This window comes from Lepidochelys olivacea, assembly GCF_965140295.1.
Source record: "Lepidochelys olivacea isolate rLepOli2 genome assembly, chromosome: 7".
NCBI lineage: Eukaryota > Metazoa > Chordata > Testudines > Cheloniidae > Lepidochelys > Lepidochelys olivacea.
In genome coordinates, this window is record NC_140417.1 from 21,251,386 (window position 1) to 21,269,141 (window position 17,756).

The 17,756-nt window shown below is 45.4% G+C and overlaps 1 protein-coding gene across 2 annotated transcripts; it reads left to right on the top strand.

Moving 5' to 3' along the window:
* Window positions 1-2,273: 2,273 nt before the first annotated feature.
* KLF15 (KLF transcription factor 15) lies at window positions 2,274-16,571 on the top strand. 2 transcript variants are annotated; one of them, XM_084635350.1, is made up of 3 exons: window positions 2,274-2,588; window positions 7,518-8,625; window positions 16,220-16,571. In XM_084635350.1, exons 2-3 carry the CDS (start codon window positions 7,583-7,585, stop codon window positions 16,386-16,388), a joined length of 1,212 nt encoding a protein of 403 aa, XP_084491476.1. In that variant the 5' UTR covers window positions 2,274-2,588; window positions 7,518-7,582; the 3' UTR covers window positions 16,389-16,571. The 2 variants fall into 2 exon arrangements, with proteins under 2 accessions (XP_084491476.1, XP_084491475.1); XM_084635349.1 differs by lacking the exon at window positions 2,274-2,588 and adding an exon at window positions 4,067-4,188.
* Window positions 16,572-17,756: the final 1,185 nt, after the last annotated feature.

Below are 17,756 nucleotides of genomic sequence, written 5' to 3' on the forward strand. Positions count from 1 at the left end.
CCCCTACTCTACTTGCGCTATATTGATGACATCTTCATCATCTGGACCCATGGAAAAGAAGCCCTTGAGGAATTCCACCATGATTTCAACAATTTCCATCCCACCACCAACCTCAGCCTGGTCCAGTCCACACAAGAGATCCACTTCCTGGACACTACAGTGCTAATAAACAATGGTCACATAAACACCACCCTATACCGGAAACCTACTGACCGCTATTCCTACCTGCATGCCTCCAGCTTTCACCCTGACCACACCACACGATCCATCGTCTACAGCCAAGCTCTGCGATACAACCGCATTTGCTCCAACCCCTCAGACAGAGACAAACACCTACAAGATCTCTGTCAAGCTTTCTTACAACTACAATACCCACCTGCAGAAGTAAAGAAACAGATTGATAGAGCCAGAAGAGTTCCCAGAAGTTACCTACTACAGGACAGGCCTAACAAAGAAAATAACAGAACGCCACTAGCCGTCACCTTCAGCCCCCAACTAAAACCCCTCCAACGCATTATTAAGGATCTACAACCTATCCTAAAGGATGACCCAACACTCTCACAAATCTTGGGAGACAGGCCAGTCCTTGCCTACAGACAGCCCCGCAACCTGAAGCAAATACTCACCAACAACCACATACCACACAACAGAACCACTAACCCAGGAACTTATCCTTGCAACAAAGCCCGTTGCCAACTGTGCCCACATATCTATTCAGGGGACACCATCACAGGGCCTAATAACATCAGCCACACTATCAGAGGCTCGTTCACCTGCACATCCACCAATGTGATATATGCCATCATGTGCCAGCAATGCCCCTCTGCCATGTACATTGGTCAAACTGGACAGTCTCTACGTAAAAGAATAAATGGACACAAATCAGATGTCAAGAATTGTAACATTCATAAACCAGTCGGAGAACACTTCAATCTCTCTGGTCACGCGATCACAGACATGAAGGTCGCTATCTTAAAACAAAAAAACTTCAAATCCAGACTCCAGCGAGAAACTGCTGAATTGGAATTCATTTGCAAATTGGATACTATTAATTTAGGCTTAAATAGAGACTTGGAGTGGCTAAGTCATTATGCAAGGTAGCCTGTTTCCTCTTGTTTTTTCCTACCCCCCCCCCCAGATGTTCTGGTTTAACTTGGATTTTAACTTGAAGAGTGGTCAGTTTGGATGAGCTATTACCAGCAGGAGAGTGAGTTTCTGTGTGTATGGGGGTGGGGGGATGTGAGAACCTGGATTTATGCAGGAAATAGCCCAGCTTGATTGTCATGCACATTGTGTAAAGAGTTGTCACTTTGGATGGGCTATCACCAGCAGGAGAGTGAATTTGTGTGGGGGGGTGGAGGGTGAGAAAACCTGGATTTGTGCTGGAAATCACTTTAGATAAGCTATTACCAGCAGGACAGTGGGGTGGGAATAGGTATTGTTTCATATTCTCTGTGTATATATAAAGCCTGCTGCAGTTTCCACGATATGCATCTGAGGAAGTGAGCTGTAGCTCACGAAAGCTTATGCTCTAATAAATTGGTTAGTCTCTAAGGTGCCACAAGTCCTCCTTTTCTTTTTGCGAATACAGACTAACACGGCTGCTACTCTGAAACCTGTCCTTTTCTTTCTCCTTACAATGTGTATGATAATCAAGTTGGGCCATTTCCAGCACAAATCCAGGTCCCCTCCCCGACCCCCCCCCCCGCCCCAGTTCAGTACGTTTGTCCTGCATCCTTTCCGAACAGCAGTATCCCAGGGCCGGTCAGAAGCCAAGGACAGACAAGGCAAGACTTAAAGAAAGGGAAATGGATTCAGATCCATTCATAAGACTGGCATGCGTCTTGAACATTTCCAGCTTTGCAGACTACAATCTGCACTCAAACCAGCCTCCTACCCGCCCCCACCAACCCACACCGGGCCCTGTTAGAGAAAAATTCTCCGTGTGGTTTCTTCCAGGTTTTGCAGTCCTCAAAATATCCCCAAGGTATTTCTACCTCTCATTCACATGATCTTCACTGTCATGGCTCAGAGATCGAGTAAGCAGGGAAGCAGCCAAACATTCCTGCCTGCGCTCGGTTGGCTGTGATACAGACCAGGAGGGGGCAGGCAGCAGAGGGAGAGGAGGCGGAGGGGAAGGCAGAGGCAGAGGGAGGATAGGGTGCCAGATGCTTCCATTGACGACAAAACCCTCCGGCCAGCCCCTTTGCTTCTGCTTTGGCCAATGACGTGAGCGGCTTTGGTCGAGCCTCTTTCAAGCCTTCCTCTGCCTTCACTGTGATAACCTCCCTGGCAGTCATGTGACGGGGATATAGTACTACGCTAGCGGAGCTAAAGGACACATCAGCGGCCCGGCCAGCGCCGTTGCGAATCGGGACCCTGCCTCTAGGCAGTTTTCAGGGACAACATTTAACAAGCCCCCTCCCTAGGAGCGCTGTGGGGTTTGGCGCTTGCTGGGGGTGTCGCGCTGGTTCTGAATGCCACGAGGAGCGGCTGCCCGCTGGGATCTTGCTTGTCTTTGATTTGGGGTGTTGTTTTTTTGGGGTGTTTTTTTTTTTTGGTGTGTGTGTCTGTCCAGAAAAGTTCAGGTAAGGATTAAAGGCACGTTTCTCACCCGCAGGGCGGGGGGGCTCTGTGTCCCGTAGCGTAGAGCACCCTGCCTGCAGGGGGCTGGCCGGGTTAGCGCTGCCCGCTGGGGCCAAGGGAAGGAAATCTCCGGGATTGCTGGGGGGGGGGGGTCCCCGGGAGGGGGGATGGGAACATGCTGGAGAGAAGCTCTGGGATCAGCGTTGGGGAGGGGGAAGGAGGAGATCCGGATTTGTTGAAGTGCCGTGCAAAGGGGGGGTATGTGTGTGTGTGTGGGGGGGGGTCCTTCGTGCCATCCAGTCCCAATGGACTCTGGAAGATAAGACCCCACAAGCTGGCTGTATTTACAGGGGCTCCTCTTTCTGCAGGGGGCGGGGGAGCTGGTCGGGCAGGAGCCGGGGCGATGTTTATAACCATATGTTGGCCGGACTGGCAGCGAAGGGACAGTTTCCTCTGCCCAGCGCTGAGACCCGCTTCATTTGCAAGACGGGGCCAGGAATCACCCCGCTCTCCAAGCCAGGAGCCTGCCCGCTCTCTGCCGATGCAATGCGCCCCGGGATTAGAGACTTTACCCCCCCCCCCAGTACCCCTCCCCCCGGACGCGGGGGAGGATTAGCTCTTTGCAGAAGGATAACGAGTAGATGGTTAACCCCCCCCCCCACACACACACACACACACTCTCTTTTCTTTGCACGGGGGTGGCCGCACCCGGCGTTGCGATGCATGGATGTGGATTGCAGAGGTCGGTTGTTTTGTGGCTCCGGACAGGAGCAAAAGGGAGACATCCCTTCCCCCCCCCCCACCGCCCCGCAGGAGAGCATTGGGCTGCAAAGCTCAAGCCCATCTCCCCCGGGCGCGCCGGGAGACGCGTGCCCCTCTGCGTGCAGGCCGGCCGGGGCTGCTCGGGAAGGCGCTGGTGGGGAGCCGGAGCAGGGGGAGGCTGTGTGTGCTCTGCTTGCAGGCTGTTATGGCAGTGTTGACAGGCGAAGCGGCGAGGCAGGGTTACTCTCGGTCAAGCTGAGCTCTGAGGCGGGGGGGAGCAGCATCAGTGCACTGGGTTCCTTCGCTCCATGTCCAGCCCCGCCAGGTGGGCTAAACACAGCCGGGCTCTTCAGCCATGAGTGCAGAGGAAACCCCAACTCCTGGGCTGACTCACAGCCTGGCAAGGCCCGAGGGGCTCTGAAATGCAGCATCCCCTGTCCCGTCTTTCTGCCCTGTGCAGCGCATCAGTTGCCGGGGCTCCATTCACTAATGAGAAATTAGCATAGAAATGCCTGGAACGAATGTGTGATCAGCATGTGCTTGCGACCGAGGCAGCGGATTATTGTTTCACCATCGCTGCTGCCAGGGTTGCTGTAGATTAAAGTGTTCCCTCTGTAAGAGGGCAGGGGAAAGTGGAAGAGCTTTTCAAAAGCCTGCTTTCTCTAAAAGTGTTCTGGGGCGTTTGCAAGCTGTGGAATGAGGAAACCAGATGAGCTGGAAAGCATTTTTCTGAACTTCCTAATAATGCTCAGGCTGTCCCCTAATACCACCCCTTTAAAAGTAGCTCTCACCAGATCATGCTGTATCAAATGCGTCCTCTCTTTAATGCACCTTGCAAAGGTAATTGTTGGCATGACTACTTTGTATTGTAAAATGTACTGTAATGAGGCTCCTTATCAGGAAAATTACTTTGGAGAACTAATTTCAGTAATGCGGCTCCCAGGCTGCTAATAGAAAATGGATTTTTCTATTTTGAAAATGCCTTTATATGTTAACTGGCTCCTGATTTCTTTGAAATTCAAGGCCCACAGTGTTTCAAAGTCACTTTATAGTCAGCTTTATGGACCAGCTGGAGCAGGAGCAGGCCCTTCCATGCATTTTTAATCCTCAGAGAAAACCAATTTTCCTGGAAAATGGTTGTCAGCATATCCACAGCTGCTGAGCAAGCACCAATTGCCAAAATATGCTATTGGTGTTATCAGTTGTGTGATATGGTATTTCCTACGATGTTGTAAACATCACCAGGAATAACAGGCTGCTAAATTTCTGCCTATCTTTCAGCAAGCCGCTGAGGCCTTGACTTTTGTAATTTTTAATCTGAAACATTGCTGTACAGGGGCATATGTGTTCTATCCTTTTGTTAGTCAGTCACTAAACAGACAACTGTTAAACAGAACAATGTGACTCTGGCATAACATGCAAGAAAACAAAGCTGAGAACTCTTTTGCAACTTGGAGACCATAGTGCTGCTGTCCACTGTTAATCAGCTGCTACATTTCACCCCAGAGGTGGCTGCATTTCAGTGGCATAAGAAGTGAAGCCTCTTTTATAAATCATTTTGGAATGCTTATGGATGCAAATGCTGCGTATAAATGTTAGATATATGATATAATCATTATTTTGTATTAACCTAACTGGTTCTTGTTTCTTTGCAAATGTCTGGTTTGGGCCATATTTTTAGCCGCAGTACTGAGGGTCTTTTGCTCTTTAGATTGGCCAGTAGTGTGGCCATTTTGTCATTTATTTCAGTGGGAGCAAGAATGGCTTCCAGATTGAAATGGACATTTAAGAAATCTTTACAAAAAAAATGTTTTTCTATGCTGTTTGCTGCCACTCAGATACTCTCTCTCTCTCTCTCTCTCTCTCTCTCTCTCTCTCTCTCTCTCTCACACACACACACACACACACACACACACACACACACACCAATCTCTCTTCAGCAAAAATGTCTTGTGTGCAAAATCTTTGTGGTCACAGCAATAGCAGTGAGAGGTTAGAGCTGGAGCAAAATGGGAATAGGCAGGATTTGAAGCCATCTGCCATATGGGAATGTGCCCTCCCCTCTGCCCCACATTAAACTGTGGTTATCTCTGCTTTTGAGGCAAGCAAGATATTAATCAGCGAACCCTTTTTAGAAGCAATAAAAGATTCACAGAGCCAGATTCTGATCTCTGTTCACTGGTCTACATCTGGAGTAACTCAGCTCCACTGACTTCTGTTGGAGTAATTGAATTTGCACTGAGATCAAAATCTGACTTGTAATCCCCTAGGCATATTTCAGGTATGCTGGCAATCACTTTTACTATTAGAAATGATTATATGCTAAGGTCACAGAACATGGACACTAACCTTTGTTTGAACTTCCTCACTTTGAGCACAGGTGAGTATTTCATTATCAGTTTGCAAGAATAGATGACTGACAGTGGATGCAAACCAGGAAAATGTACAATTTGGCTTTTAATTCCCTTTTCTTTGGAACCACCACCACCCTCCTCCACACATAAACATAAATAAGGAAGCTGTAGCTTTAAGAAGTGTGTTTTTACTTTTACTTCCTGTGGAACATTAATAGACTGATGCTAATGGAGCATGTGAAGGTTGCTGTGCAGTGCATCAGCTATAGATTGAGTGCACAGATTTATTTTTATTTCCTCCTAGAAGACAGAGACAGAGGCAAATTGCAGATCAGGCAGCATAGGTGCCCTGGAGTAATAATAAACAGCTCCCACCCTTCCCAAAACCGGACACTATTGACTATTCATGGCAAAGTGTCCACAGCACAGCAGCAGAGCCTGTGGAAAATGACAGTGTGCAACAAGCTTGACTGGCATTTCCTTCATGCTCGGTCACATGCCTTCTGATTGCCTGTCCCTCTCTCTCAAACACACCCTTATTGACCGATCAAATTATATCTATCGCTGCAATCCACATACCTTCCACAGGGAGGCGTGTTTTATTATGTACATAGGCAGCTCAGTTTTCAGTCAGTCACCTTGAGCAGAGGGGAGGGCCCACGGCCAGTGTTCAGCAAAGTCTGCACATCTGCGTTTTAGCTCCCTAAGAGTTATATCGTGCAGCCGTCAAGCAGTGTTTTCTCAGACAAAACTCCCAGTAAGACTGCTGTGCCTGAACTGAGGGCTGCAGGAATTGCATTGGCTTCAGAGGGAGTTTTGCCTGAGGGTTGCAAAATAAGCGTCGGAGCCTGTCGTTCTTTATTCAAGGGAGTAGTCCCACTGACTTCAACCAGAACACTCAAGTGAGTAAGAGGTTGAAGGATCAGGCCCATTGGCCCTACTAAATTGCGTGTGTTCAGAATATAACAAAATGCAGTCACTTGCTGTAGTCACAATGAGTTGAAATCCTACGCAAGAGCTTTGTTCCAAGTTCCCAGTTTAGAAGTTGGCACCATGTTTAGATCATCTCAAGGCTGTGTATTCAAGTGACAGGCAGCGTGGAATAATGAGGTGACACTCGCACAATCAGCTGGCCTGCCAGCACATGGTAATTAGCCCAGCATGGTGCCAGTCCTATTAAGGGTGATGCAGGTGATGATGACGTTAGTAAACTGATTCATTACATCTGGAAAGGAAAATCTTACTAGTAAATGCTGAAGCACAATAAATATTTTTGGCTCCTAGCAGATTGGTCCTTGTATTATGCAGATTAGCCTATATTTGAATAACTGAGACAGTGAAAAATAAAGTCAATGGAAAGCTATAAAATAAGGAAAGGATAGTATTCTTTCATGGACACAAGTTATAAACTTTATTTTTATTTGCTTTTTGGGTGGTAAAAATTTCAACACTTCCCCCCCACCCCATTCCCTTCTTTGGCTCTCTGTTTCCTTGTCAGACAAAAGATTATAAATGTATTTCCTCTTGCCAGTAATAGTCTGAGAAGGCACTGTAAATCTACAGAACACTTAGTTGTGAAATGATTTCTGAAAGAATTCTTTTGCAAACATGTGGTGCAATCTTGGAAAATGCCTAGGCACTCAGAATCCTTTGGGGGTGATACAGCAATATGAAAGCATGTAGCAACATGTGTTCCCAGTGAAACTGCATGCAGTTGACTCTCATTTAAGCTGGAGAGATTTGTAGGTCTAGTGCATGGAGATGAATGATTAAACCTGACTTCTGACTGTCAATATTTTTGTTCCCTATATTCAGGCTTTCGCTTGAGCTTTCACTGTGTGGTATATGCTGGTGGGATATCCGTAACAGATTATCCAGGAATGGTGGATCACTTGCTTCCGGCTGATGAATATTTTTCATCCACAAGGTCCCCTGTTGGATACTTTGGGGACATGATGGCCGGTGGGAGGTCATACCAGATGCTGCCCTCACCGGTGTCAGAAGATGACAGCGATTCTTCAAGCTTTTGCTCTTGTTCCAGCCCCGATTCCCAGGTTCTCAGCTCTAGCTATGGAAGCACATCTAGCGCTGAAAGTCAAGATAGCATTTTAGACTATTTACTGTCCCAGGCTTCCTTGGGGAACACCCCTGCCTCTTGGTGGGACAAAAGGAGACTTCAACCAGTAGTGAAAGAGGAGTATTTCAGATTGCCTGAGTTCACAGTGGATATGGAAGATTCTGGACCATTTCAGCCCACACTTGAGGAGATTGAGGAGTTTCTGGAAGAAAACATGGAGTTGGATCTCAAGGAAGGGCCTAAAAGTGAGACCAAGGACTTGAGAGCTTGCAGCCAAGTTTCTGTTGCTTCAGTCCAGCAAAAAGACCATCTGGCACCTAGCGTTAATTTAAAAGAAAGTAAAAGCGAACAATCAAGTAGCTCAACAGAAGGTAGCGATGTTTCAAATGGAGCACTATCCCTGGAGGGAGGGATACCTGTCATGCTCCAAATTCAGCCTGTACAGATCAAACAAGAGTCAAATACAAGCCCTAGTTCACAAGGACCAGCACAAGAGAATATTAAAATTGCACAGCTCCTAGTCAACATTCAAGGACAGACATTTGCACTTGTGCCGCAGATTGTTCAGTCATCCAATTTGAACTTGTCTTCTAAATTTGTCCGCATAGCTCCAGTCCCTATTGCTGCAAAGCCTATTGGGCCAGGAGGCATGATCCAGGGTCAAACGGGGATCATCGTGGGCCAGAAATTTCAAAAGAACCCTGCGGCAGAACTCATTAAAATGCACAAATGTTCTTTCCCTGGCTGTACCAAGATGTACACTAAAAGCAGCCATTTGAAAGCGCACCTGAGGAGACACACAGGAGAAAAACCTTTTGCATGCACGTGGCCCGGTTGTGGATGGAGGTCAGTACTGTGATGCAGTAGTACTCCGTATCCAATAAACATATCATTCACTTGACATAATATGCCAGCCAAACAGGTTTGAACCAAGTTCATTTATAAACAATTTTGCTGTTCTCTGAAACCTGTTTGGTTGGTTTTAAAATTAAAACCACTTTTCTTAATGTTAGGGACTTTGGTGTGTTGAATAGCAGAACATTACTGTTGACATTCACTGTACAAAAGTCTAAAAAAATACCCCAGTGACTGGTATTTCATTTCATAATGGCCAGATTAGACTTGCTCCTGCAGATATTGCTTTGTATATTCATTGGTCCCATTGCAGCATACTATCTCCAATGTACCATTGATGCAAACTAGGACACACAAAGCAAATTGGGTCATTGGAGCACAGTCACTTCATTACTAGTACTACATGATTATATGTATTTGGAGATTCAACTACGTGGAGGTCAAATACAATCAGTGAAGGGCTATGAATGACATATATGCTTAATAAAACCCTAATAAAATTTTAAAACATTATAAGCAATTTTGTAATTTCCAGAATAAAATACTAGCTTGGGAATGCTGTCTCATCATAGGGTATGCTACTCCAATTTAATCTGTGTTTATTTTATGTTCTGGTTTAGAAATGTATATTAGTGCTCATCCAGATGTGCCCCTGAGTGTTGTACATTTCAAAAGTAATCAGTGAAAACAATCAGAAGGGGTGGTTAAAAATTTTCTGTCAAAACTTTTCTTCAATGGAAAATTGAGTTTTTGAATAAGTAAAAATTTACTTTAGCTTTAGCTTTCCTCAAAATTTTTGATTATTTGTTGGAAAACTGGAAACTGACAAATATTTCTTTTGTGATTAAAAAGTTGAAATTTCCCATGGAAACCCCTTCTCCTCCATTTTTCAATCTGCTCTGGAACCCAGCCAGTTTCTTAACCGAGCAATGAAACTTCATACACTTTGATGAAAACCAAACATCATCTCAAATACCACCTGTTAAATTATACCAAAATGATTCGAAAGACTTGGCAAAAGGAAAAACATCCTGTAGTGCTTTGGTGAGCAATGTGTGGTTAGGAAATGGGTCACGCTCATTGTGAACTGAAGAGATAAGAGGAGAGACATGAGTAAAATTGCAGGTGTGTGAGATATAGGACCACTAGGGATGGATGAATTTGTTTGAAAGGAAAAAGTCGGAACTAGTCTGAATCTTGTCCCTTTCCTCTAACTGATACACTGAGCTTTCCCCATTGCCACTAGGGCCGAGTGGATCATCTATAGCTAATACTTCCTGTGATCAGTTTCCTCCCTTTTCTCATTCATGGAGGCTCCATGAGCAGATTGCAATTTTCCTTCATTGATTTGCTACCAATGAAATTTTTCACAAGCTTTGTTTACTTCCAGCCTTGTGATTCAAATGAACTGAAATTCGACTGTGTCTCTCAGTTGTGATTGGTCACATAAATCACATGGCATTTTCCCATGCCCTCATTGGCATAGCATCATCCTTTCTATTTGACTTTCAGAGTCAATGCTTGCAAGGAGCATATTTAAGATTTTTTTTCTGCTAGTATCTGTGCAAACGTAACGCTTGCTTTCCATGAGCCATGATGCTGGTGAAACTTGATTGTCCAAATTTTTGTGGAAGGGGAACAAAACAAAGGGTTGAAATTTGGCCAAAGTTTAATTCCTTTAAAAAGCTGAATGAATGTTTGTGGGAAATTGATTTGCAATATTCAGCTAACCACTAGTGACAATGGTCCTGACCCAGGCATATTTGAGGTCAGAAGATGACTTGCCGGGGCTCTGATTGTGTCTCTATCTGATTCCGCATTGATTTCAGCAGTGCAAGATCAGACCTCAGGAGTCTGTGAATTGTTCTTTTGTGGATGATCTTCTGTGGATGTATCTTATGAGAACACTGGTATTGTCCAGAATGTCAGTCAAAGGTGAATGATTAGGAATGCATAAGCAGCAATATAGACCAATATTCCCTGGGGTGCCTCCCATGAAGTGACACCAAGGATGAGTGTAGCCTCTGTATGTCCACAACCTCACAAGGGTTGAAGTCTAGTGTGAACGGTGCGTAGCAAAAATGCCAAGAGGCATGTAAAGAGAAGTACCGATCCAGATGGTGAGTACATCTAGAACCTGTAATTTAAAGAGCCAAATGCTTGGACAGCCATAGTTCTTTATGGGCAGAAGTCCAGTAGAGCCTAGGGATTAAATAACTTCCATACAAAAAAGGCTTGTTTCTGGCTGTTGGATGTTTTTCCAAACCCCTCATTGTGGTTGCATCTTTGCACTTAGGATAACTGAGAGCATAAGCCAGAACCCCGGATTCAAATGCCCCATAACTTTGGATGAGTTCTGATCCCAGTTTGAAATTTTTCAGCTGGGGCCCATCACTAACATAGACCAAGGAGGGGGCAGACTTTCAAAGGGGCTGTTTCCCTCTATCACAAATCTCTTAGAACAAGCTTGAGATTCCAGCACTCCCATGTGTTCTTCTCAGACATCAAAGTCAGATCTGCAGTGACATACCATAGCCAGAGCAGTGAGCACAGAATTACACAGTCTCCTTTCATCAGTAAAGCATGTTTACCTTTTCCAGAAGTTCAGGGAGAGCTGTGAGCTCACATGACTAAGTCAAGTACATCTGGAGTCTGTTCTCAGTTTTATATCATCCCAAATGAATTTATGCACTGAAATTCTGCTGCTGGTTTCTTCCACGTTCTTTTCCTTTCTTCTCTGCGTGTGTATGGTGTATTTCTTTTTCAGCAAAATGAACTTAAAATCTGAGTTCATGGAAAATAGTAATTTAGAAAAATGCTGCTTGGTATCATTTGAGTCATAGTGTTTAGCTACAAGGGGGGTGTCTGTGTAAAAGCTTTTCCTTCTTCCTGTATGGACAGAACAGCTAAACTAAAACAAACTCCCAACCAACCGTATGTCATCTTTAAGTGTAGCAAAGCAAAGTGATGGGAAAGGTTAAACTTTTGCAAGCCTCATACAGCATGGGATTCCCAAGTTCCTTTCTGAATGCTGACCACTACCAACTTTTGCCCCTCCATCACAGAACGCGAGAGCTGCTCTTTTCAGTCTTAAGCAATATGCAAACAGCAGAGTACAGAAACTGCCAGTGACCCATTTAGTCCAGTATCCTGTTGTACCAGTCAGAGCATTGATCCGTGTCAGACCAGGCTACACATTACGTTCATCTAGGTCAGTGGCTAATGCCTGCCACTTCTGAGAAGGGCAAAACCATGAAACTCACACCTGAACTTCAGTATCTTATGTAGGAAATTTGGTGAAGACAGATGCAAGCTACTGCACTTTCGAAGGAACAGTTTAAATGGCTGGTAAACCATGCTGATGAATCTGAGTTAGTTGTAACTTCTCAAGATGATGATCTTGGCAATGATAGAGTATAGGCAAGTTGCTGGAGTTGCCTGCTCAGGGCACCACAATGGCCCAAAAATGTGAATAAGATTCTTGGGGCTGATTCTCATTTACACTGAGACCCCTCTACACTGCATAAAGATGTGGCTGTGTTAAAGGAAGCTTACTGTGTGAGGCTGTGTATTTCCTGAGCACACAGTGCGTTACAGGACATAAGGAAAGTCCAGATGCCGTAACTCAAGCAGGAGGTGTCGGGGGGAGGGGGAGAGATCCCTGTGGGGATTCCCTCGCCGAGATAGATCCCTCACAACGTCCTGTTAGGTAGGAGGCTTTTCCTTCTAACTTAAAAGGCCACAAGGCTCGAGCCCAAGCTTCTTGGATCCCCAGGGACACCTGCGAGGCCTGGGGCATCCACACAGAGACCCTGTGCTTCTGCTCTGGCCCTCATACAATGTGTTGTTTCCCCATCCCTCTACCATATTCCAGCCCCTCCTCCCTCAAACTTGCCCAATCTCTACCGTCTGCCCTAGCTGGCATCTCCAGAATGGCATAGAGGCTTCTGCAGGGTCTTGAGGATGGGGAAAGGTGCTGTGGAAATGGTTGAGCCTTTCTTCTGCATGGGAAGGGGGAGATGTGCCTGAGGAGCCCCTGTGTTTGGATCTTGGGGTCACTATATGGTGCCATTATTGTTCTTTATTGTAGCTCTCGGGATTGTGGCCACATTGTGGGCACTGCCCCTCCCTGTGTCATAGGAGTGGTACAGAAAGGGCTAGTTGGATGCTCCCTTTCCTACAATACAAGACGAAGAAGAGCGAGGGCACACAGTGACATTTAAAAGGCAACAGAAAGGAGCTACTTTATTATGAAACTTCTAGTTAACTGATGGAACTGGAATGTGCAAGAGGTCAGACTAAATGATCACGATGGTCCCTTCTGACCTTAAAGTCTATGAGTCTATAACTCAGCGCGACTGGATATTTTTAGTCCTCGTATGATTGTTATTTGTTGGAGCAATATTCTGCTTTGTACCCTCCTTTGTTATTTACATTCTTGCACCCCCCACCACTCCTGCTCCAATGCCCAGAAAGTGCACTTCAGCTCTCAGGAGCTGAAATAATTGTGCTCTCTGAATCTCCTTTCTCTTTGGGAGGCTACTTTATTTCTGAATTTAGAGGGAAACTGTGAAGGGCCGACAGGCACCCTCCCAAGTCCCTGGCAGCCTTGCCTTTGAAATAAATCCCTCAGGTGGAAAATACTTTCACCTGTTCCCGAAGTGAGAATTCTAACAAGATGCAATCACTCCCTTACAAGATAGGTCTCCCTTGAGCAGAAGCTGATAGTCTGTCTAAATAGCGTGATTCAGTTTCCTGACTGAAGCCAGCAGGTATAGTGGAAGGAAGGCAACAAACTCAGTGTCATTCTGCACTTACAGGGCTACATTCATCCTTGGCCCATCTCCATCAATTGCAGTGGAATTACAAGAGGGGTGAATTTGGCTCCTTCTGTTTGTGTGAGATTTCCAAACAGTCTGTCTTTATTTCGGAGGAGCTGTCATTTCGTAGGTGCTGGGATTATAAAATTTGGGCTGCTTATTTGTAAGTGGGGCCTCTTTTTCATTTGCTACTTGTTTGAATTTGGAATTCCATCAATTTTTTTAGACTGTAAGGCGAGACGGGACCTTTATCGTCATTTAGCCTGATCTCTGAATATCGCAGGCAATAGAATTCTAGCAGCTTTCCTGTTCTAACTTTTGGGTTGTTTTTTTTTGTAAACACAGGGAGAGAGAGGGGGGTTTATTTCTGTGGGGCCCGGTAAGGTGATCTTTCCACGAATGCTGGGTAACAGCATTGCAACATTCTTACTTCTTCAGCTAAGGGCGTCGTTATGAGGTTAAGTGTATTTTTATCATATTAACTCACAGTAGCATCCATGGCTCACATAACACACACATCTCTGACATATGACTCCCTCCCCTCTCCCTTGGTGCAATTGCCAGGGACCCATTGCAGTTGTCTTGCTCTGAGCTTGTTTCAGGTCCTTCCATCCCACTTTTCCTTGTGTTTTATAATGATACTGACAACACAGAGACCTGGATGAGGCAGCCCTGCATCTTCCGGCTCCTGCCTCTGCCATGAGGATTGCTCTGTGTTTGTCTCTCAAGGACCTCTCTCCTGAGGTAGATTTCTCTTCCACCTGAGAAAGTGACTACCTTTCCTGGCAAACAAATCAGTTCCTTGTCCAACATGTCTGATCCCATGTCTGTCAACTTGCCACTATGATATGTTGGTGAGGTCCTAGCAGCTCTCAGTCTGCAAAGTTCTGTATAGTGTATGCTGCCCTTCCCTTTCTCTCCTGTTGAGTTGCTCTGAAAAGTTTCTCAGAGTCCTATGATCTCATGGTTCTTAAAGATAATTCCTTTAAGGACACTGCATCAGGGCCAGCCCAATGGAGGAGTTTCACAAACAGTTCTTGGTCATGTCAGTGTTCCAGACTCTGGTCATGGCTGGGTACCCACTGCTGGAAAGGGCTAGCAGTGTTAGAGAGAGAAGTGTTCACAGGTGCAGATGGGCCCAAATTCAGCCCTGAATCACGACACTCAAGAATTTTGGGAAAGTTTGGAGCTGTATCAAAATCTTAACTATCCACTCTCTCTGTAGTGGACAGTGAAATAAAAGCTTAGAATAAAAAAAAAATCCTAAATCCAAACACACCAAACTTTAGCAAAGTTTGGATCCTGACTATCAACTGGTAGCATGGGATCATCTCTAGCTGCAATTAGTATGTATTTTCTTACATGAAGAATTTAGAGTGTGAGCTGTAAAGTCTCTTTCCACCTGAAATGGTGCTCTTTATTTCCCCTCCAGAAAAATAGTATATTTACACAAGTGGTATTGTGTTGGTTTTGTTCCACAAATGCACATTTTCCCACATGTCCTTTCCCCTATTTATTCAGCAAACACTCATGACTTCATGTATTTATTGTAAATAAACAGCTGGTATGGTTTCTTGAGAGTTCTTTTTCTATGCCACTCTCTGTTAGTGTTCTGGCAACTCACATTCATCACCCTTTGTTGGACAGCAGCTCTGCGTGCATCCAGAGGGAACTGTCTTAGCATGACATTGTTAACACTTGGGCTCCCAGCACTGGTCTAGGCTAGAAATAGCACCAACCCAGCCGCTCGGTCCCAAGGATTAGCTGGTTTATCTGAGTTTAAAATGGGCCTCCGAGATTCACGATGGCTATTTGGCGACTATTCCTTGGCTGTTGTGGGTGGGAGGTGTCTAAAAATAAAACGATATTGGGGAATCTAATTTTGGTAACTGAGGGCCAAATCCTTATCTCCATTTGTACCAGTGCAGATCCAGAGTAGCTGCAATGTAGTCAATAGAGTCATCCTGGGATTTACTCCAGTATAACCGTGAGCCGGAATTGACATTAATAGCCCTTTATTTAATCCTTTGGGAGAAAAGTTTCTTCTTTTCTTAGGTCAATTCAATAAGCCAAGTGGCTTCAGAGTAAGCATGGCTGACTCTGCCTGGGTAGTCCCTCACATAGTATCTGGCCACGGTCTCACAATCTCGTTGTGATTGAGGATATTGCCATTCCTCCATCATTCTGAGCATGCCAAGGTGAGACTGGCAGAAGCCTTAGCTTTGGAGCATCGGTGGTGGTCTCTGCACAGGAGAGGCCCAGAACTGGAGTTTAAGGAAGATGCTGTGGGTTAGAATTGATGTGCATTGGCAGAGCTTTGTGGGGTTTGGGATTGGAATAGCACGGGGTGCTTGCTGCAGGTCAGGAGTGATGATGCATTAGCCGGGTTGTGTGTATGTGTAGTCAGGGGTTAGGGTAAAGCTTATACACCGGTAACCCCTTTAGGGCCTGTCTCCTGTCATTGCTATCCGTTCTAATTTGCATGAGCCCCAAAGAATGATGCAATGAAGTGTAGTGTGTTACTGCTGTCCTCTGCTGGATAGAATGAGAACTGCTCGACTGTATGTCATGGGCCTTATACTGCTGACATATTCTCTTTTAGCTTAAGTGTTTGGGCTTCTGCAGCAGGAGGACTTGAGTTCTATCCCTGATGCTGCCATGAAGTTCCATGCATGCAGCATGGGCCATGGAAAAGTAGCAATGGCATAAAAGAATTAGCAGCAAAAATCTGAAGAGGGTTTTCTTTTCTAAACCTCTGCTTGCAGGTTCTCCAGATCAGATGAGCTCTCCCGGCACAGACGCTCCCACTCTGGAGTGAAACCTTACCAGTGTCCTGTCTGCGAGAAGAAATTTGCTCGAAGTGACCACTTATCCAAACACGTGAAGGTGCACCGGTTCCCTAGAAGCAACCGCTCTGTGCGCTCCGTGAACTGATTGGTCCCACCTACCCCTTGCCACCTGTCCGTCCCGGAACAGCCGACAACAGCACTTTGCTCACTATATTTCTTGTGATAATTTATTTGTCTCCATAGAACGGTCAGCGCTGTTACTTCACACTACCACCTCTGAATGTTTTGTGTCCTGCCAACATGATTTGAGAACGAAGTTCTTTTGGGGGAGGGTGGGGTGGGTTTTTTATTAATATTATTATTATTTTATTTTATTTTCCTTTCCTTCTATCTTTCCCTTTGCTGCTGCTTCTTTTTGGAAATTACAGTGTTTTATTTTTAGCTGTTTTCTGCTGCACAAGGCAAATTTATGGGCTACTTGCTGCTAGTTAATTATAGTCCTGGCATTCCTGAGGGCTTTGCTCATGTACAGAGCCATTCATTGTGAGTTTTTATTAAGCTGGTCTATTTGTCCAGTTTGGAAACAGTAAATTCCTTTTGAAATGAAAACAGCTCCTTTGTTTTTGAGTCGCCTGAGCCAAGGATTTGGGGGGGCAGGCAAAAGGAGGAGGAGGAGGAACAGTTGGGAGATGGGGAGTAGTGGGATTGGAATTTGGGCCTCTGATTTCTCCAACACACCATCCTTCAGTGGTCCTTGCCGTTCATAACTTGGTCAGCAAATCTCGTGCACCTGGAAACTGGATCTGACAATGTCCTTAAAACAAAAAACCCAAACGCTCGGCCCAGATTCAATGGGCTGGAATGAAGGCCTTTCATTATGGATCCGTGTAAACTGCCTGCATGCCTTCCATCTTACGTGGTCAATGTGTTGAGCGTGGGGGAGATGCCCACATATTTAAGGAACCAGTGATTACACCTTGGCTCTGGCTGAAACTGTCCTCTTCATTATCAGGAGTGTTGTCTAGTGGTTAGAGCAGGGGAGCCTGGATGTCAGGACTCCTAGTTTCTATCCCTGGCTCTGCTGTTGTCTCACGGTGTGACACTGGGCAAGCACCAATCCTGAAAGGTGCTGGGTGGGCATCTTTAACTCCCCCTGACTTCAGCAGATGCCTGCAGGCTTGGGCCCTGAATCTCTTCATAGCTTGGTTCCCCCATCTGTACAATCAGGATAATAATACTTATATCCCACCCAGGAGAGATTGTGAGGCGTAATTAATGTTTGTAAAAGCACTTTGAGAGCCTTAGCTGACAGGGATCTTTAAGTGCAAAGCATTATTTTATTATTAACAGCCATGTCAGAGTGTCACACAGCTGGGGTGAGTGAATGGGTGGGAACAGTAGAAACAAATACATACGGTAGCTACCTAAGTGGCTAAGAAGGGAATTTTAAACAATAATCAGATGTTATCATAACAATATTATGTTTGTGTTTCTTTTTTTGTTTTTATTTTTT

What these genes read in the sequence shown, in the direction of transcription:
- KLF15 (XM_084635349.1), top strand. Translation starts at nt 4,146, where the DNA reads ATGCTGTATCAAATGCGTCCTCTCTTTAATGCACCTTGCAAAG. An exon ending in CTTTAATGCACCTTGCAAAG is followed by an intron (nt 4,189 to 7,517) that starts GTAATTGTTGGC and finishes CCCTATATTCAG; the next exon opens with GCTTTCGCTTGAGCTTTCAC. An exon ending in TGGCCCGGTTGTGGATGGAG is followed by an intron (nt 8,626 to 16,219) that starts GTCAGTACTGTG and finishes CTCTGCTTGCAG; the next exon opens with GTTCTCCAGATCAGATGAGC.